This window comes from Sylvia atricapilla, chromosome 5, assembly GCF_009819655.1.
Source record: "Sylvia atricapilla isolate bSylAtr1 chromosome 5, bSylAtr1.pri, whole genome shotgun sequence".
NCBI classification, from domain to species: domain Eukaryota; kingdom Metazoa; phylum Chordata; class Aves; order Passeriformes; family Sylviidae; genus Sylvia; species Sylvia atricapilla.
This window is the reverse complement of record NC_089144.1, coordinates 30,135,143-30,156,706: the sequence shown is the minus strand read 5'-3', so window position 1 is coordinate 30,156,706 and position 21,564 is coordinate 30,135,143. Positions and strand designations below refer to the sequence as shown.

The 21,564-nt window shown below is 43.0% G+C and overlaps 1 protein-coding gene across 2 annotated transcripts in view; it reads left to right on the top strand.

The window, feature by feature from the left end:
- Window positions 1-10,381: 10,381 nt before the first annotated feature.
- SLC38A1 (solute carrier family 38 member 1) overlaps window positions 10,382-21,564 on the top strand; it is a 42,432-nt gene continuing 31,249 nt past the window's right edge. Inside the window, exons 1-2 of one of the 2 annotated variants that reach the window (XM_066319071.1) lie at window positions 10,382-10,548; window positions 19,104-19,301. In XM_066319071.1, the coding sequence (XP_066175168.1) occupies window positions 19,183-19,301 (119 nt within the window). In that variant the 5' untranslated portion in view covers window positions 10,382-10,548; window positions 19,104-19,182. Of the gene's footprint in view, window positions 10,571-19,103; window positions 19,302-21,564 lie in introns of both variants that reach the window. The other variant, XM_066319070.1, reaches the window with a different exon arrangement.

Below are 21,564 nucleotides of genomic sequence, written 5' to 3'. Positions count from 1 at the left end.
AATTTTCCAAGCATGAGATTAAAATGATAAGGAAAAAATCCCTCCATTTTTAGAAGTCCCAACGCAGCACTGTTGTGTGCAAAAGGCCTGAAGAAGGCGGCCTTTGGTTGTGTCACCCTCGTTTTCACATTACACAGGTCATCAACTCTGTTGTCGCAACATTTTCAGGCAATTGATTACCTGGTTAGGAAGCACAACTTAATGAGTCATGAGTAGCAGTGTTTGTTGTGAGTGGCATGCGTTTATTTTATCCACATGAGAAATTAAATGTTTACTTAATCCACGTGAGACGTTAATGAAAAGCATCAGTAGCCATTTCAAAACTAGATGAACGTCAGAGAAAAGCAAATAATTTTATATTTGTAATACTACATGTTGGCACCAAACCCTTCTCCTGCCGGAAAAGCAAAAGGCAAACAAGGGGCCAGTGAGTGCTTGTGCCCATAGAGGCCGTGTGTGTCACCAGCAACAGTTAGCCGTGAAATTGAAAGCAAATATTTGCTCTGCTTAAAAAATGCTCAGACTGTTAATAACTGCATAGTGCTGTAAGCTTCAAGAGCTTCTTGATCATTCACAGACACTGCCTCTCTGCCTGCAGAATATTTACTGTGCACAGGGCGAGGTTCTGAGCAATTGACAGTCACTCCCCTGGTTAAACCCAAAACATTTTCAAACAGAATTATGCACGTGAATCAAGATCTGATATACTGCAGTTTTAGTTTCCTGGTTCCCTATAATACAGGTTGCTGGTTTTGTTTGTGGCAGTGGACATGCCCCGAAGTCCAATCCCTCTTTCATTTAAGGTCCTGATTTGGGTTTCTTACAACCATAATCAAAATCTTAACATTTCCTATGCCAGGCATGCTCCAAGCATTAAGTGGCTTGGAGGGGAGTTGTTCAACTGGATTGGGATTGGATTTGTCTAACCAAGAAGAGAGGAGAACAGTTTGTGGCTGAGCTTGACTGCTTTTTTTATGTCACAAGTTTGCCATTTATCTGCCACCTGATATTCCCAACTCTCAACTGTAGATTAAGCCACAGACTTTAGTGCAGAGAAAAAAAAAAAAAAAGAAAAAAAAAAAAAGAAAAAAAAAAAAAAGGTGGAAAACCCAAGGAAAATTGCAGAACAGTGCTGTTTACCTGGAATGCAGGAATAAATACAGTTTTATAACCCAGAGGGCTGTGTAGCTCCTGTAGGGCTGTAGGGCTATGGTTGCTGCTGCAGGGAGCTGGAATGACCCTCCAGGTCAGCATATAGAGCATATAGAGCATCCTTTCTGAGTATTACCCAAGGTTAGCACCACCAGCCCATTCCCCCTATGAGGCAGCTCTCACCAGGCCTGACAGCACTGTGCCCCTGCTCTGACCCCAAGACCCCCAGTGCTGCTCCTGCCATGGCATATCCCCAGTGAGGCTGTCTGAGACCCAGGGAGGGTCCTGCTCTGGGGAAGGGAAACAGCAATGCAGGGGGGGAACTCTTAAGCACCTGGTCTGGGGAGGGGACATGAACTGGTGGGATTAAATATTCTTGTCCAAACTCTTCCAGTGGGAAGGCAGGTCCCAGACAAATTGTTGTAGACAACCCTCATGAGTTAAAAACTCTAGCTCAGGCCTCGGGGAAGCAAAGCTGTCTGTGCACCACCTGCCCATTTCTGCTTTTGCAATGGCCCTTCTGCGAACAGATCTGAGCTCAAGGCTTGAGATGATGTTGTTCCTAACCAGGATGTGTACTCCAGCCTGGCTGGAAGGAAATGAGATGGCTCTGCAACCACAGCCTAGTAGGGAGGCATGCTTCTGCACAGACTGCTCCTTGCCTCTGGGCCCTTGTAACTTCCGAGAAATTATTTATGCCATTATGTCCTGGACTCCCCATTATGGACCAAATTTCAGAAAGTATTTCAGCGTTGCATTCGTTTTATGCATCTCTCTGCCTTCAGGAAGTTTCTGGTCAGCCCTAACATTGACTGAGATTGCCTAAGAGGCCACTCCTCACAGCCCACCTGCACGTGCACAGAGGGGTGATGGACTCTGCAAAACTCTGCGAAAAAAAAGCGCCACAACCCTTTCTGAAAACAGCAGTTTTGGACTACAATCTTCTAGAAAAGCATCCACAACATGTACCAGGTAGCATTTATGATGAACATGAATATTTCAGAACACATTTGCAAAATGCTGCTATGCTTTCCTTTTACATCTGCATTAGGCTATGATGGTAATACTAAAACCACATTGGGCTTTGTACACTAGTCCATAAAAATATTTCCAATCTGGCTTCAGTACCTGAATGCACAAAATTGCAGGATCAGGCTATGGGTTTCTGCCAAGGCAAGGCTTTAGGAAGACAGTATTTTCAAATGGCCATATTGGACTAAGTATACTTAGCAAACTGCAGTCAAGCTCCTGCATGAGATAGAAGTTCTAAACCCATTCTCAGGATTTTTTTATAAATGTATTTATTATAAGAGCTAAAGTGGCATCAGCTAATATAGATTATACATTAGATATCTCTAAATTTTAGCTATAAAATAATAATGTAAATTTTTATATCCTACATATTGTAATATATCTTTTGTCTTCTGGTCACTCAGAGCTTTATACACTAGATATAAAATGGCAAAGCATTTATTGCTCTCTGATCTTCTAAGAACTTCTTCTACTATCACTTTCCTCAGGATACATTTTTTTTAAACCAACATTTAGACTTTTCATGAGTCTTTGAAATTTTATTGCACTTTACCTCTGACACAGTCTTGTTAAAATATTACTGGTACCTGTTTTCTTCATCTTCTGTCTAACCAACATGAAACAGATGGTGAAACAGGAGGGGCCAGTAGATGAGTGAAAGCAGTGGGAATCAAAACCACTGAACCCCTTTTCCAGTGTCAAGAGCTTCTGCCAATGCTTGAGTTGTGTATATTCCACTGATAATGACCATCTTGTTTCTGTAAGAGGGTACACATTTAGCTGTATGCATTGCTAAGTGAACAGCATCTTCTGCTAGCACACATTTTGTTGGAAGAGGCTGCAGGACAAGGCAGGTAGTCTTCACGCAGATGTTCGACTTGTGGTCACACCAACTATCCCAGATAGGACACTCAGTGATGTAAGCCCAGACAGGAGAGGGTTTTCAGCTCACAATGCTGAAATACACTTTAGGTGGGCAAATATATAGCTGCTGGAAGGCAATAAAACAGATGCTGGTAAGGAGCAAGTTTAGTTTTTCATCTCCAAAGATGTCAGGAGATTGTATGAAGGCAGTCCTATCTCTAGAGAGATAAATATCAGTAATTAAGGCAGATGTGAAGTCTTCTCTCTTGTGATATTGTGTTTCTATCATTAGTATGACTATATAGAATTGTACAAAGACTAGACAACTGTTCTGGGAAGTTGCGGGTGCAGTATCCAGGTGGAAACTGGGAGCAGTCTTATTTTGTACCCAAAACCTATAGCACCAGGACCTGCATGGAAGATCCTTTCATCCAAAAGAAGTGCAACAAAAAGTCTCTTGCTCGTAGCATCCTCTCGAGGACATTGAAGAAAAGGGTATTTAGTCTTGAACTAGCTAATCTTGCTGTAACATTTGATGGGAATCCTAAATAAATAATGTATTCTCCTTTTTTTCCCCAAGTTTTCAACTTGCAATGGGACTAATAATACTTGCCCCTTGTAGCAAAGCACTAAGAGATGCTGAGATGAAAAACACCATGTAAGTTCAAAGTACTTAATGTAATCAATAATTCCACAATATGATAGACTCCTCACTTCAATCAGGCGCACTTAAAAAAAAAAAATTATGTGCTCTAAAGATAATTTTCCAAACACTATCCTTGAAATCAGAGGATTCAGATATAGAGTACTTAACTAGATTGCAGACACACATGCCATTTCTAGTCCTGTAATTAGGCAACAGAGCAGATCTAATCACTTCATTACTGTAATGACAGCTGCTACATGAAGCCCAAAACCAGAGAGAGAAATAGATTACCACACATGTACCTCAGAATGTGTTTAAGCATGACTGCTAATAGAGCTGCATACTTTTGACGTTTCTGTCTGCTATTTGCCTTTTCTCCTCATCTGCAACTTGAGTTCAAGAGCCTGTCTGTGAGGTGCAACTGGTGTTGACCAGCTCCCTGCTGCATGGGAGGCTCAGGGGAAGCAGCCACACCAGCAGGGCTTGAAACTTCCCTGTCTTGAGTAGATCAGGAAGTCTTGCTATATTTATAACATGAAATAACAGTGTGTTTAATTTTATTTGTTTTATGCTTTTTCTACGGAATTTTATTCCTCTGTAAACATGTAATTAAAGGCATGAACATTTAAAAACCACTGAATGCCTATGCACATAGCATGGCCTTGGTCTACAGCACTGCCACAGTCCAGGACTTGCATGGTATATGCAATACCCAAAGCCTTGTAAATGATGGGATAAATTCTGCTTTCACTGATTTAATTTATGTTTCATGAATATTGTATTTGTTCGTATTTTGCAGAATTGCAAAAGCTAATGTAAATACCAGAAGAAATATGGGATGGGTCCTGGGTACCACATGAGGCATCCACCTGGTCTTACTGATTTGTTAGCAACATCAAATTTCAAATAAACTGACTATTTCTGTCAGATTTCAGCCACACTTCCTGAAATGCCCTCAGGCATGTCAATAGCTTTATTTTGCTTTTTTATTTTAAAAAATATTGGCCATCAAGTTGTTCTTAAGGGACTTTATTTTAACCTAGTCCTCTACTCCTGAGTCTGAATTTCTTGTATGCAAATCTAAGCTTTATTTATTGTTTGTTTACTGTGGTGATTTAAAGAATTCATCATTTCTCCACCATCCTGAAAATCTTTTGTCATCCAATTAGATGGGAATTGTCAAAAAAATTGATTCTTTTTTTCCAAATTCTCCCATTTCATGTTTATGATAGCCTGAGGTCAGCAGATCATACGGGTTACAACTAAGATCAGCATGTACAACCTGAATACTTACAAGTCAGCATTTAATTTCACACATAAACAAGCACTCTTCCTTCTAAATACACTGATTTCCCTCAACACCCATGGATTTAAGCAGCAGTGAGATATGCTCATCAACTTCAAAATCTTTTAATTAATGTTATGGATTTAGATATGTAATATTTGGCACTTAAATTCTGAACTGAATTTTCTTTTTTTTCTTTTATATATCTATATATCTATATCTATCTTTTAATCTATCTTATTTAACAGAGGACAATTCAATTACTGGGCTCTGCACTAGCAGGCCAGTCCTAGACTAAATGAGTTATGTTTAGTATAATTTAATACAATCCATAACTAAGCATTTTTAGTATAATTTAATTCACAAGTGTTATCAATTATCTAATGTTTCTAGACACATCCCATTCTCAATAGCTATGCTGTATATGCTGGAACTAGGAGTTGCAATTTGCCAGGACAATTTCTGACAACATGGAATCACAGGTATTGTCCCTCAAAACGCTAAGCAAATCCTTGAAGTTATTCTATACAAATAGAATTACAAAACCCATTCTTTTCTGGGGAAAAGATGAGGGGATCTCACTTTACGTAGCAACACAACTCAGCATCCTGGTCACCACAAAGTCTGAATTAACTCATTTCAAAGAGATCAAAGTTTTATGCTCTAGTCAGACCATATAAACTGGTCTACAGTGCTATAAACTGACTTAAAGAAGCAACGCCTTAAAGGCAAGTAAATAAAGGAGCATTTTCTCACAACTACTTTTAAACTGTATTTAAATGAAACGTTTACTATCACTTAAGGCATCTATCATATTTGTAAATCTCTTTTCTTTTAGCCACTGCTATTTCCTTAGCCTCATGCAGGAAGTTTGAAAACTTCGTATCCCAGTAAAACACTTGTTCTGACCAAAGAAAAGAGAGCAGACGATCAGGAGTTAAGGAGAAAAAGCACAACTACCTGGTTTGTTCCATGAATTCCTGAATCTAAAGAGGAAGAGCAGAGGACAACTCCTATAAAACCAGGATTACTCATTATCAGTCGTATACCATAGTTTGGCCAGGAAACTAACAGGTGATAACATCTCATGGTCACAGCATTACAGACATGCATGCAGGATTTCGCAGCCCTAGGAAACTGACTGTCTCAACATGCAGAGTTGGAGGCGGCTGAACACGTTCAAACACAGCTGATGCTATCAGTGTTCACAAAATCTGTGACAAGTGTGGGCAGTTCTTTTCAGAGTATCATGCAAGACCAATCATGTACAGATCGTACATTATACATTGTAGTCAATGATGTTCTCTTTGCTCTGCTGCTGGGCAAAATATCCTCCCTCCTCTGCTAATGTCCCAGACAGTGTCTGGACCCTGCTAGCACCAGAAGGCTTTTAACATGGTGATAGGTATCCCCAAAATCTTTATTTATGTTTGCTAGCAAATTCTGGCATGGCACACTAGAGAATCCATAGATATTTGTTCAAACGTTTACTTTATGTTCAAGAATAGATTTGTACTTTGCAGTCAATGGCTTGCTGTACCACCCTGAAAGACTTCACCCACCTCAGCAAGCCCCATGGTTCGTACCAGTAGGTACCAAGGATTTTATTTGTCCTTGCAGCACACCTCCAAGCCTTTTTGAGCCCACAATCTCTGTGAAGCCTTGGCGGGAAAGGGATCTCCCTAGCTAATTACTTCCTTTAAGAGGACCAGTACTGCCCCCTCCTGTGAGCAGCCCCATGGCTAAGACACGGTTATCAAACTTAAGCTTGTTGGTTCTCTGCAGCAAATGGACACTAACTCCTCTTTCCAAAAAACAGAGGGAGGGAAAAAAAGTCACTAAATTCTATGTGCATTTTAGTTCAACTTGATTTAGAGTTAGTACTCAGGTGCAAAAATAGCCATTGCTTACATCCTCTGCTTCATCACTATCCTTGAACGGCAGTCAGAGACTTCAAAGATGTTCAAGGTCACTTTCTGGCAGCAGTCACCTTCTCTGAAAAACATAGGATTTTCTCCTTCAGCTGGCTTTACACTTCTCATCTGTTCTCTTTTATTCTCTTCTCTTTCACACAAGCACTAACACCTAAGTTCAAGCATGCCAATGACGGATGTACTAAAATAGAGGTGAAGAGAACTCTGTAAGCACCTCCAGCTCCACCTGCCAGGCTCATCACATCAGCCGTGAATTCCTCTGCCCCAGGCACAGCAACCTCCAACTCCAGCAATTCCATTCCCCTGGGCTGTAGCCATGTATCTGCCCGAGGGTAAAATAGTTGTAAGGATAATCATACAAAATTAATGATGCTCTGTCATCAGCTTTGTTTCAGGTGCAAGAATTGTGTCTGGAATGTTTGGTAGGCTTTGCTGCAATTTGGAAGCAAAAGACAACAAAGAAGCCAAACAAGCCCCACTTTCAATGAAACGCATGCCAAATCAAACAGCATTCTGAGACTGCATGAACAAAATTGCTATATGTTCACACCTGCAATAATTTAGTCAACCAAAGTAGTATTTGGTGTCTTTTGATTTAACTTTTATTATGCAGATGTATTTTTTGTTACATACCAGCAGTTTCCATTAGTAAGTATAGGTTAGTCAATAAGCATAAATTCTTGAAGGACAGCACAGAAGCAAATTTTCCAGGCTCTGGAACATTGCACTTCAGAGGGTAGTTCTAAGAATGAACACGGCTGTTGATTCATTTTAGGCAGGCAAAATACAATCTAAAAGGATATTTGGAAGTTGCAAGTCTGAACAAAAGCAGGATAGGAAGGGTAACAGCATAAACAGAGAAAAGCTCAGGGTTATTACAGAGGAAAGAAAAGAGGATCCATTTTGACTAGATAAAAGTGCATTGCAATGCATCCAAGAAGAGATTTGAGATGGATGCCCATCTTATACCGGTTTTAGATAGGAAAGAAAGAAAAAACATTAAGGTAAATTCCTGAATCTTTGTGGTATATCACTAAACCAGAAATAGGGATGAGATAATGAGTGAAAAGAATAAAGGGAAAGACAAAAGAGGAGTGAATAGGGTCAGTAAGGAGTGACTGTCAGGAAAACCTGTTGAATAAAAGCTTACAAGAAACCATAAAACTAGAACTAGAAGATGCTTGCCACAAACATCAAACTTTCACAGCATATCAAGGCAAACAGAACCAACAGTGATAAAAGGTCAGAGAGAGAGGGAGATTGGAGAAATTTGAAATACTAAAGATGCAAAGTAAAATAGCTTCTCTTTCTGAGAAGTGCTATCATTTTTTTGGAGCTGTGTTGAGATACATTAAAAATACTTTTTTTAAAATTCTATGAAAAATAATTACCTCCATTCTAAGAATGCATGTGACAAGGTAAGAATCAAATAGCCTGCCTTTAAAACTGTAAAAGGAAAGGAGGTAGCAGAACACATCAAATCAATGATCATTCGCCTGATAGCCTGATACATGCTTTGTTTTAAAGAAACAAAATTGTTTCCTCTTATTCCCTACAGCAACACCACCTGACCCCATCCACTATATAATACACATTTTTATTCAATAATCTGGGGGAGAGATTTATTTTCCGTTTACAATATATAAGTCTAATTGAGTCAGAGTGAATTGCAAATACCTGCTTCTCTGCTTTCAGGCACAGTACCTCGCACTGAGGGCTGGCTGGGGAGTGAAGCCCCTGACTTGGAATCTAGTCCCACATCTTTTGTCAATCTTAAATTTCTCTGGAACTGAGCTATGATATGATCATATACCATATAATTCTGACGTGAGAGGTTTAATCACACAAGTAAGACTGAAAGATCAGCCTTGCCTCAATGCTCTTGTGCAGCTAGCTATTCCTTGGGCTTCACTCAATACTGGGATGATATGGCTCTTGTCCTGGCAGGGTGCAATAGGTACTAATTAATTTAGTGCTTGCACAGCTCTTTGCATTCAGAGAACTCTGGGGTCCTCAGCACAGGAGACACATGGGGCTGTTGGAGCAGTAGGGCCATGATCATGATCATAGGTATGGAGCACCTCTCCTATGAGGAAAGGCTGAAAGAGTTGGTGTTGTTCAGCCTGGGGAAAAGAAGTCTCCAAGGAGACTTTATTGCGGCCTTTCACACCTAAAGGGAGCCTATAAGAAAGAGTGACAAACTTGTTAGCAGGGCCTGTTTCAATAGGACAAGGGGTGGTGGTTCTAAACTGAAGGAGGGTCAATTTATGTTAGATATAATGAAAAAGAGGGTGAGGAAACACTGGAAGAGTTGCTCAGAGGAGTGGTGGATGCTCCATCCCTGAAAACATTCAAAGTCAGGCTGGATGGGGCTCTGAGGAACTTGATGTAGATGAGGATGTCCCTGTCCATTGCTGGGGGTTGGACTAGATGACCTTTAGAGGTCCTTCCAACCCAAACTGTTCTATGATTCTGTGAACTGCTCGATTGAGAGAGGGAAAAAAAAAAAAAAGGCAAAAAAAAAGAAGCACCCAAACAGGAATCCAATTTGTATATGCAAAGTCAGTAATTTGAAAACCACAGCTGTTCATGTGTGTCATCGTGTCATCTGCCTTTTTGGCCTGACATTTAGGAGACCCAGTAGTGGAAACTCCAGAGCAAGCATCTCAAGAAGCTTCTGAAAGAAAGAGCTGTCATGAAAGCTTCCCAGAAGCCATTACCCTCCATGGGTGGCCAGGCAAACTGCACCCAAAGGCTCCATCACCCTTTCATTCTTTGCCTTGTGATACCCCATGCAAGTCATGTGTTCTGTAGAGGGGGGAGCCAAGGACAGCTGCAACACCATCTTGCTTCAGGTTAGTTCTTGAAAAGTTTTTTCCAAGCCAAAAAGCTCATATAATGCTTTCTAGATATTAGTATGGAAATAACAAGCTACAGCAAATCATCCGTGCATTGAATTCCCCGTTCGTTATGAGGAAGGTGTGGTGCCCCAGCAGGAAATGCTCTGACCTTTTTGCAGAAATGGCATCATTTCAATGTATATAATTTGCATGAGAAAACGGAAATCGGCTAACACAACAATTCCAGATATTCCATAATCATTTCAAGCCACAAAAATCCAGCCTGCCTACTAGGGGTTCTCCTGTGGCCAACCGTGGCGTGAAAAAAAGAGAGAAAAATTATTGTCTGTAGTAAAAAGAGTAAAAAATCAGTGGTGGTTTTTTTCTGTTTTGTTTTGTTTTAAATAAAGAAAGGTGCTGAAGGTCCGTGCGGGCGGGGGGCCCGTGTGTCCCCTGCCCGGACACGTCCGAGCGCCCGGCCCCGGAGCCCCGCTCCCGCGGCACCTGGTGACGGCGCGGCCCCGGCGCCGGGAGCGTGCAGAGGCGCGCGCAGCGCGCTCCGTGCCGCCATCCCGCCCGCCTCCACATGCTCACGCCTGCGGCTGGAGCAAGAAGGGCTTTAGCTTCGCCAGTTTAATTTCTCGCCCTCCTCGCTCTTTTTTCTTCTTCTTCATTTTTTTTTAATTAAATTTTATTTTATTTTTATTCCTGTAATTATTTGTCGGGCTTCTCCAGCCGGATCCCGGCGGAAAAGGTGGATCGCGTCTCAGAGGGTCCCCGCGGCTCCTGGGGAAGGTAGGCAGCAGCAGCTAATGCAGTCGGAGGGATGGGGCCGCGGCTCCCCGCGCACCCTTTGTCTCCTCGTCGCGGCCGCGCAGCGCGGGCTTTGTCCCCGCCGTCTGCGCAACCCTCCCCCATCACCCGCGAAACGTGTCCGCTCGCCCCGCTGCTGCCGGGTGCGAACCCCAAAGATGCCGGCGGGCAGCCGGGCGGGGCTGGGGTCCGGCGGGGCGGAGGGGCCGGGGCGGCCATGCCGCATCTCCCCGCGCCTGGGGCGCGCTGCCTCGCCGGAGGCGGGAGGCGATGCTGCCCGCGCCGATTGCTGAGGCGGGCATGGAAAAACCCCACAAACAAGCAAACAAAACCCGCAGAAATACACCGAAAACCTGACAGTCTGCGGCTACGGGCTTCTGCTGGCAGCGAAGAAAAAAAAAATAGTAATAATAAATGAGTTTGCCCCTTATGACGGCCGGGTCGCGGGTGCCGCAGCCCCCGCAGGGTGCGCGGCCGCGTTGTAGCCGTGCCTGGGGAACGCTGCTGCCTTTTCCTTAAGGCCAGCGCTGCCGTGGGGTCAGTGCGAGTTTTACGGTATTCAGAAAATGCAGGCTGGGCCCACGGCGCGCACGCGTGTGCGTGGTGCTCGTAAATACATAGTAACAGCTGAGGTGGTCGCTTTTAGTGAGCAAAGGCGAGAACAAAAAGAGGCCCGAGTGAATGCCCGAGGGTGCGCTGGCTCACGTGTGTGTGCGTCCGGCTCGCTCTTGTGGCAGGGGGCTTGTGCCATTGTTTTGCAGAGTTCGTAATGCAACCTGTAGCTAGGATGTGTCTGATTCCTTGTGAGAGAGGAGACCACGAAGTGTGCTTTGTCTGTGTGCCATTGGAAGGACTGAGAGACCCTGGATCTGGCAGCTGATTTTATGGCATGAGAAGCGATAGTTTCCTTGTGCCACCAGCTGAACTCTCACCTCGTGTCCCTAGGCCGTTCAGAGTCCCTGACTGCTGTGGGGCTTTTCTACCAACCTCTACTCCAAATTATAAATAGGAACCTGTGCTCTGCTTCGTTCTTCAGGTTGGTTTGGCTGTTACTTCTGCTTGAAAGGCAAAATAACAGAATGGACGTTGTTCTAAAAGTAGTGTAAGAAAAAGACACGTGTTGGTTGATAAAATATATTGCAGGAATTAAAAAAAAACCCCAAAAAACCCAAAGCAAAAATTCCCTATCTAACCTTCATAGATGAGAAGGAAAAACAGCTACTGGGGAGAAAGAAACAGCATCCTCCATCTAAATTTTACTTCATTTGCTACCAAAACACCGACTTTGTTTAAAAAGCCTCTAAAAGGAAATTCCATCTGTTGCTGAAGGGTATAGGTATCAATAACTGCCCTTTCCAGGCTAGGAACCCCGCTGAAATGGCACCGAAATCCTCTTTGCAATACCTGCGTGAGGTCTCCGAACTGCCATATTGCTGGGAGGCTGAGGCCTTCTGCTGAGGCTCGGTGGAAATTCACTGACTAAAATGGGATCTGCTTCACTGTCGTACTGAATGACTCCTATTTGACTTTCCTTTTTGGAAGGTTGGGATTTTTTTCTTTTTAAGAGGCACCATAGAGACAGCACTTCACTGAGCACACTGCAGCATCCTCCGTCTTGTAGCTTGAGACTGTCTGTGCTGTGGCTGGACCAACTGGGCTCTCCAGGCTGGGTGAGGATGGGAGACATTGTTGGCAGTGAGCCCCAAGCTGCACATACCCGTGTGAAGAGGATTATCCCCTGAGTTTGAGGCTTTCTGCAGACTGCTGTAAAATGTGGAGGACCAATTGTCTTTCGTGCCCAGATCCTGCTTTTTACAAGCGTTTTAAAGGATGGAGGGGGAGGCAGTGTTCTCTCGGCCTTCCTGCTTGCAGGCTGCTCCTCCTGGGTCTCTGTCCTACATTTTGTCTGTGTTTGCTGTTTTGGGAGCTTCTTCTTAGCAGTGGAAGAGTGGTGACTGAGCAGAAATGGGGCTTTCCTTTCTCCGGTGCTTGTCTCTCCCTTTTTAGCATCTTGCTCATTTCTGTTGGAATCTGCATAGCAAATAACATGATAATAACAATCACTTAAAAGTTTGTATTGTGAAGGCAAGTGGATGTTGTGGAAATATTTAAATATTTTAAGCCTGAATTCAGTTTTCTTTCTGATGCATACTTACTGCTGTGACCTTAATCCAATCCAAGAAGTTTGAGCAGCTGCTCTTGGGAAAAATGGCAGCTTTTTCATGTTTTGCAGTTAACTCTTTCAATATTTGCCCAAGCTTATCAGCTAAATATTGCTTTGAGTCTCTTACAGTCAAGAAAACTGAGGCAGAGAAATTACTTGTAAACCGGGGGAGAGGAAAATGAGTTACACATGAACTTATAGAAAGGATTCTACCTTCTGTAGTACAAAAGTTTATTTAAATGGCTGCTGTTTAACCCTTAAAAATACATCTGGATAGTGTGTTTTGTTGCAGCGACCCATAAAGTCCCACTCACAGTGTTTCCACTTTCTGTGGAAGACAAGAGTGCATTTATTTGTGGTGGTGCGTTGTGGGGTCTCTTCTAAAAACTGAGACTGTCCAGAGGATTTCGCAAAGAAATATAATTAGGAAAAAATGTGACTATAGTCCTCTGCCAAATGCCTTTCCTAAATTGACTGGGAAGGGCTCAAAACAAAAATGTACTTAAAACCATTTTCCTTTATAGCTCATCTTTAAGTGTTTTGCCTAAAGTAATGAATCACTTGGTGAATCAGGCTGGGATTTTATGGTTTCTTATTTGCCTGCCTTTGATCAGCTGAGTAGCCTGTCGAGACTTAATTTGGGACTGTCTTCCCTTTCTTTATGGCAGCATGGAAGGGCAGTATGGGGAGTGATGGGCCAGAGCAGGAACATTTTCCTGTTGCAGCACAAGGTCATGCACTACCAAAAGAAAGGCTGACAATCCACATTTGTTCTCATCACTTCTGATTTATAGCGCCCTTTTTCTGAGCTTCCTTCCCAAGACTTCTACTTGCTTTCCTACCCCCCCGCCTTATCTTTTAACTGTTTCCATCCTGCATACCGTAGGGGCTGTGAGGGACAGGAGTCTGGAAATGAGGGGTGGTGGCTTGCAGACACCAAGCAAATGGCTGCAGCAGCTCAAAGGCTGCCACGCTGCCCTCACCCTGGTGCTGTTGCTGATGGGCAGGACAGGCATGCACTGGCACCTTGCTGGTTCTCTGTGGCACCTGGGCCCACCTGGGACACCACTGGAGCCAGGGTGGACCTCCTTCCTTCCACTGCTCCTGTGGCTGCAGCCTGCTGCAGAGGGGCAGAGCTGAGGAGCTGGAGGCAATGACATTTCAAGCACTGCAGATGTTTGCTCAGTGGATGTGAGTCAGTCTAATTTCCAAGCTCTTTGTTATCTCAGTGGCTCTTCTCTAATCTCTCCGTTTTGTCCTTTCTGTAGATGAGGAGTAAGTCTGGAGCATTATGTCCCTCATGTCAGGTGTCACTAATGTGGGACAAAAAGGAGATAGTTGCTTCCCTGCCTCCCAGCGTGATACTGTTACGTACAAAGCCTATTCTTGTTTTTGGTCATTTAACTGAATAGTCCATACGCAGAGTTTCAGTGTTTCATTATTTATATCCATGGTGTTTTACCGGTCATGTTGCTCTTCTTTGAAAGAACTTTCAAAACTATGAGCAAAGAAAGATGTGTCACATCTAAGGTTTTGCAGGAATAAAAACAGCTTGTGTGAAACTCAGGTGCAGGGTTCTGATGACTTGTAACCAGCCAAGAGGAGTTCTTCGCAAAACTCCGTTTGAGAAGAAAGTTGAGTCACATTTTGTCTTTTGAGTAAATTAACTTGAATTCCAAAGTTAATCATGCTTAGTGTGTCTTGGATATTTACCAACCCCAAGACCATTTGACTGTGGGAAGCACGCAGTGAATGAAGTGCCACATTGCAAAAACCGTACCCAGAGGTGGACTAGATGTTGTGCAGCTTGGCCACTTACCCAAATGCCTCTCACATACTGGGTCAGCTTTGAGCAGCCATGTGCCTTAAGATGACACTTTTGGAACTGTCTTATTTACAGGATATTAAAAAAAAAAAAAAAAAAAAAAAAAAGCATGTGAATTAAACCTGCAATTACTACCAGGAGTGATGATGTTCTTTTTGGAAACACAACTTCCAGCAAAGTGTTTTCTGAGATTATACCTCTTCTATGTATGGCCTAGAAAGGATTCATGTATGAACCAGAAGAAATAGATTGTCTGTATTATCATATTTTTTTTTCCAAACATTAAGGTTTTGATCCCATTACTGCTCTTGTGGAATTTTAAAAGTCCAGGAAACTGGAGTTGCAGGGAATTTTTTTTTTTAATGTTTCACAGGTCAACAGAGAAAATGACACAGTTCTTGGAATGTGTTGTAATAGCATGTGAAGGTCTTGGTGTCCTTGAAAATAGTAAACTCATTTTATCTTCTTGTATCGTCTCGAAACCCATTTTATCTTCTTGTGTTGTCTTGTAGTCCTCCTGAAGTTATGACCAGTTATAATCTTTCCCATATTCTTCAAGGAGCACACAAGAAAAAAATTATCTGTAATGGCTTTTACAAGACAGATGATGGGATGTTTAAAAAGAAAGCTAAGCTGCTAGGCTGGAGCAGTGCTTTTTCTACTAAACAGAAAAGCTAGGTCAGTACCAAGCACAGATCCTTGAGGTTCATTTTGAAGAGTTATTAGCTCTTTGCTGGTTTTTTCTTGGGGTGATGCCTTCTTCAAGAAGGAGGGCTTGCCCAACTGAGTAGGAAAATTTGAAATAAGAGCAAAATTCCTATTTGTCCTTTATGATTTATTAGGTGTATGTCTGGAAAGAGAGGTTTAATGGCAGGTCTCTGGAAGTTTTCCTTTTGAGAGGTTTAAGGCTGGACAGAGTAGGCACAGTGACCGAGGTGATTGGGATTTCTGCAGTCACTATTCACGTGATTATGTACTGTCTTCAAATGTGAATTAGGAATAAAGATCAGCCTAAGAACCTTTGCCAACATAGCATTTTCATTTGCATTTCTTTTAAGACATTTCTTGAATCAAAAGGCTGTAAAAGTGCAAGTATTACCCTGGTGCTTCCAATATAGCTCTGTAACAACATATGGTGAATTTTTATTAGTTGAAGCAATTTTGGGTTTTTTTCTCACAGCACTAGCAGCACATGCACCTGAGATAGCAACTTGTTTAGCTCAGCTATGCTCAGCTATCCCAGTGTTGAATCTCATTTTGGGAGCAAAGCTATTGCAATTACAGGGAACAGCTCAGTGTGACTGCAGTTGTCGTCCAGCAGCACCAGGCTCTGCTGTAGAGGCCAAATGACAGGCCTGGAGTGGACACTTGACTTGTAGGGAATTAAGCTAGTTGACATGAACCCTAACCTTTGGGATTTTAGATTTTATTTAGACACTGTGATTTGTCATGTGGGTGAACTTGAAGTTTAGAGTAGGTGATTTGGGGATGAAATTCATGTGACCACCTCTACTCCATTGACTGTGGAGAATGTCCAGAGTAATTAGCAGTGACACAGGGTTTTCTCTGTATATCTCTAAAGTTATCATTGCGAAAATTTTGTGATTTGCATAGTGTTTTATTCCAGGTATCACACTTGTATCACCCTTTGTCTCTGAATCTTCAAGCACTTCACAAACTGAGTGTTAGTGTCACTATTATCATTTTAATTTTATAGGTGGAGGTTCAGAGGACATGTTGGTTTTACTTTGCCAAAGATCTGTGATGAGTTCATGCCATGACAATGAACTCAGTTCCCAGCCCCATCACTCTCTCCTCACCCTCCTCATATTTTGACACTGAGATCATGTTTTCTCATACTTGGAAGTGCTATGCATTATTTCATTCAAGATTTTTTTGTTTGTTTGTTTCAGGGGTTTGTTTTGGTGGTTTTTTAGTAAATCACTTACCCTAGCAGGAGCCTGACGCATATTCAGAGGTGTGCCCACTGTCATGATGCTTCAGAAGCAACTTGTCTGACTGAAACATGGAATGTGCTGAAATGATTGCTGGTGCTTCAGCTTGCTCTAAGATTTTGCTCTGTCTTATAGAATCATAGAAGGGTTTGGGTTGGAAAAGACCTTCAAGATCATCTCGTTCCAACCCCTCTGCTGTGGGCAAGGACACCTTCCACTACACCAGGTTGTACAAAGCCCTATCCAACCTGACCTTGAACAGTTCTAGAGATGGGGCCTCCACAGCTTCTCTGGGCAACCTGTGCCCACCACCCTCACAGTGAAGAAGTTCTTCCTAATATCTAGCCTAAACCTGTCTTCTTTCAGTTTAAAGCCATTCCCCCTTGTCCTATCACTACACGCCCTTGTGAAAAGTCTTCATTCAATGAGTTTTTTGTAGAAGCAGGGTTTTGGTTGAAACAGACAGAGCTTGTTACTTTTGTGTGGCAAAGATTCCTTGGGAGCAAAGCAGGGAGCTGTGTTCCTGGCAGTCTGGTCCTGTAGTGTTTCCGTGACAGAGGGGCAATGAGTGAAGCTGGAGCCACACGTCAGTGAGCCGTGCAGCCAGCTCTCCAGTGCGCTGCTTACCTCACACTGCTGCTAATTTCAGCACCTGCTTTTCAAACACTTAATGGGGAATTTATTAAGCGCAGGCAATGTCAAGGCAGTTCTGAAAATCCTCCTGGGCATCATGATGCAAAACGGTGCCCAAAGGAAAAGCTGCTCTGCTTGAATCTCAGATGAACCTTTACACAGGCTTTAAAATGCCAGGGGACACACATCCTGGTACAGTGGTTGCCAGGTCTCTTAAGAAATAGTTTATTTTAGGAACTCATGGTCACAAGAAACTTCAGAATTCAATGGGCTTGGTCCTTGCCACCTCAGCAGTCACCATCTCCTGTGGCTTTATCCTTTTATAAAAAGATAGTACTTCTCTTCCAAAATAGGTGGACTATTTTATCCCTGCAGCCTCTGAGAAGACTGTTACAGAATGCTAAAACCACCCTCTGCTTGCGAGTCTGCATTTATTTATCAGCAGCCTAAATCAATTTTCTTTTTTTTTTTTTAAATATTTTATTGTGCCAGCATTTTAATACCTGAGCAATTTTATTCTGGTATCCGTAGTGGAAATCTCTTTTGCAGAGGAGTTGAAAAGTACCCAGCTGCACACCCCAAACTCTACCCTTGCACCATGTGGTGTTTGCCACCATAATCACATGCTTAGCTGCTCCTTCAGTTGAAGAGAAGGGATCCTGCCCTGCTGTAGCCTTTAAACTTGGCACCTGAACTTTGGACAAGGTGGGCTCTTGAGGAATTGTGAGGAGCACGTGTAAACTTTGAAATGGCATTTCTGAGAAAGTATTTACAGGGAAAAAACTGCTCATTTGCAAAGCCATCTTCTGAATGGTTGGGATGTGGTGTAAAACAGAAGTACTGGCTTCTTTAAACCTAATTTGAAGCAGGCAGATGTCATAACTGAACAAATGTACTACATCCTCCTGTCCTGCCCTGCAAGAGCCTGCAAAGAGGCTCATGCCTCTTTGGTTGCCTGCAAGCAATTTGATTGCTTTGAGGTAGCCCTGAGAATTCAAAAAATATCCCCAAATTATCTGGTATCTGAGGGCTCACCACATACCCCAGGCTGAGTAGTTGTTTGGCAATACTGCAGGAAATTCATTCACAAAATGGGAATTAAGAGAGTTGTGGTGCAGGAGCTTGTCTGTGAGTAACATACTTTTGCCTCACTACCACGAGAGTGGTTGGACTCCAGAAAATATTGGTCTGTCAGTTAATTTGCATTGCTGATGAGAAGTATGTCACTGTAGCAGACTTCTCTGATCTGCCTTTGGTGTTACTCTCTGTGCTTTTATGGAACACAGCTATCAGAGGAGAGATCACCTGATCTCTAGATAATAACTGCTTGACACGAGGCGTACATTGCTCTTTCTGTGATACATGTCATTAGGGATTTAGGTTTTTTCTGTTTCTCTCCTTGTTTATAACAAGTTTAACCATCTAAAAACCATCCACTGCAACTCTGCTTTCCCAAAAAATCCTTAACAGGTTGGGATACATGTATTAGTAGAACAGAGTACTGGGATAACTCTAGCCCACTTTCTATCCCACTTAGCATCAGCACAGACATGTATTTTATATTTTTAAGTAAGAATGGAGAACATGCAGAAGACAAACACCAAGTATTGAATTGGGACTTGGACAAGCAAATAATTTTTCTTCCTTAATTTGTAGGAAGCTAATCTTTTTTCCTGAAACAAACAGTCTTGATTTGCTCACAAGTTTAAAAAAATACTCTCTTCAGCAACTGATTGCAGGACAGGGTAAATTTATAAGGTTAGTGAGGTTGATCTCATTAAGACATACAAATTTACTACTGTTCTGCAATGTATTTAGGTCATAACCTGAGGTGCATCTAACAATACAGAATTGGTTGGTATGGATATCACTCCTGTACAGGTTTCACTGGCTTCTCCTGGTGACGTTGCCTGTAGTTGGTGGTATACATCTGGGATTTTTTTTCTTTTGTTTTATTTAGGTTGCAGTTTACCCACGAGATACCAACCAAACACTAGTATTTGAAGAACTACTTGGATAGGCACAGCTCCTCACCCAGCATGCCTTTCAAAGCTGGATTAGAACTGACTGAACTGCAGAATATGACTGTCCCTGAAGATGATAACATCAGCAATGATTCAAATGATTTCACAGAGGTGGAAAATGGCCAGATAAATAGGTGAGTATTTTTCCACTGACGTTGCCTCTGCTAAGAAACACACTGTTTAAAAACAGCATTCTAATTTTCAGTATATGTCTTGAATTATTCATTACCAAGTCATGCTCCATTTGAAGATGTAATTTGAATTTCATACGTAACATCTGTTGGGCATAGGCTGCAATAGCAGATAAAGCAAACAGAGTAGCAATTTATTCATAATTTTGAATCTTTCAAATTAGTCTAATAAAATTCACAAACATACAATGCAGCAAAAAGCCAAAATTTTTAGGTATCTGCTTGCACACGGCAAAGAAGTAATAATATGATGGCATAATTTTGGAGAAGTTTCATAGTTGACCTTTGATCTCTGATATGATGATTGTAGCTCCTCTGGCCACCTCCATGTATCCAAGCTACTGGCGAGTTAAAGCTACTGTGGTTGGCAGCAAATGTAGTTCCAGTCTGTATTTGTAATTTGGCAAGATAAACTGGGCAGCAGTTTGCTTCCTTAAGGCAGAGGTGGCAAGAAGAGGGTAAAACAGAGTCTTACACCTAACTTAGATCAAGTTTGAAAATGCATCAATATTGGTGCAAATTATTAGTTACAGTATTTACCGATACAATTATTAGACTGTTGGCTTTTTCTATAAGCTGACAGTAATTTCTGAAGAGCTGCCTTTTCCACCAGAAAGCAGTTCTCCAGCCCTTGCTGCCAGCCTCCAACAGGTGCTGAACCATCCAGTTTACAGCAAAGACCTGCTGATAGACCCTGTTTGTATTTTGTGAGCTGTAAAATAGGAAGCTCTGTTTTGATCAAACTTCCTGTTCAAATATTGCAAACCAAGGTGGAGCACAGGGCCAGTCAGTGCCTGAATCCACTCCTGCTGGGAAGCCTGTGCTGGCATATCGTTCTGCTCCCTTCTGCAGGGCTGCCACCACCTATTTTATGACCTTTAAAAGCTTCACTTGCCTTTTCTTCCTGTTGGCAGCATCCTCTCCAGCTACATGAGAAACTCACTATCTAGTGTTAAAACAAAATTCAAAGCTGTTTCTTCCCAGGTGAGGTTAGAGTCAGTTGTGGGACTCGCAACTGCGTGGGTGGACGAGGATCTTGGTGACAGGTGTGGGAAGAAGCACCCAGCATTGTCCCCACCATTCACACAGCAAGAGCAGCCAGCCATACCGTGGGACAGAGCAGGGGCCCCGGGCTGGTGGCAGGGGCAGGGACAGGAGAATGGCAGCCTGTCCCCGCCCCAGCCCCGGGAAGTCCTGGGGCCGTCACCAGCCAGGCGGGTGGTGCTGTGACCGCAGCGCAGCTGTGCTGGTGAAGATTAGAGCTGGTCAGGAATTTTCTGATGCAACGGCTTTGATGGGAAGTGCCAAAGTGAAATATAAACCACTTCTGTTAAAAAAAAAAAAAAAAAATAAGGCAAGACAAAAACCCCTCCAACTTTGCCAAAACAAAACAGTTCCAGTATGAACCTGCTTGCTTTCCTGCTGGTTCATGTTTTAAGGAGAGGAGCTTAGGGGCTGACAGTGGTAAATTCACTCCGTAGAGCCTGTTGAGGATTTATATCCTTGAGACAAGGAGTGGCTGTACCGGGCTGGCTGTGCCTTCCCACCACTTTGGCTGATGCCATCAGTAGCTGTTATGGGGAAAAACCCTGCTGGCACTTCATTGTCAGTGAATGTTTATGGAGGGTGGGGAAGGAGCGTGCTGTATGTGCCTGGTCCTCTGTGGTCACAATGTTCTTTGTGGACTGAGGGCACAGTAAGCGTGGCTAGATCTGGATTGGATCCAGGCTGCCTGCAAAAGGAAGAAGAAAAGTGGAGTGAGAAAAGAGGGTCAGAAGCTCAGAGGCAGAATTTTTGATTACTGTTCTGGCTCTCAGGGCAGATTAACATATTCCACAATTTTCTGTTCCTTTGTGGAGAACTTGCTTCCTCTGCAGAAGGAGGATCTATCATTTGGCTATAGGATATAGCATATTATGATTCTCTTAGCCACCTGCCCAGGCACTTGTGGGGCAGTACTTGCATCCCATGTGTGACTATTTGCCCTGTATATCCCAGTTCGGTCATGTTCCCCTCCATGTCCAAACCCAGAGTTTCAAGGCAGCTCGCACTGAGCACACTTCCAGGGCAGCAGCATGTGTGCAGGCAGCAGTGCAGCCCTGCCAGCATGCCCTGGGGCTGAGGCTGTCCCTGAGCCACCCACAGCCACTGCCCTGTGCAAGCGCCTCCACGCCATCACGTGTGACCAGCATGAGGGCATATCCTG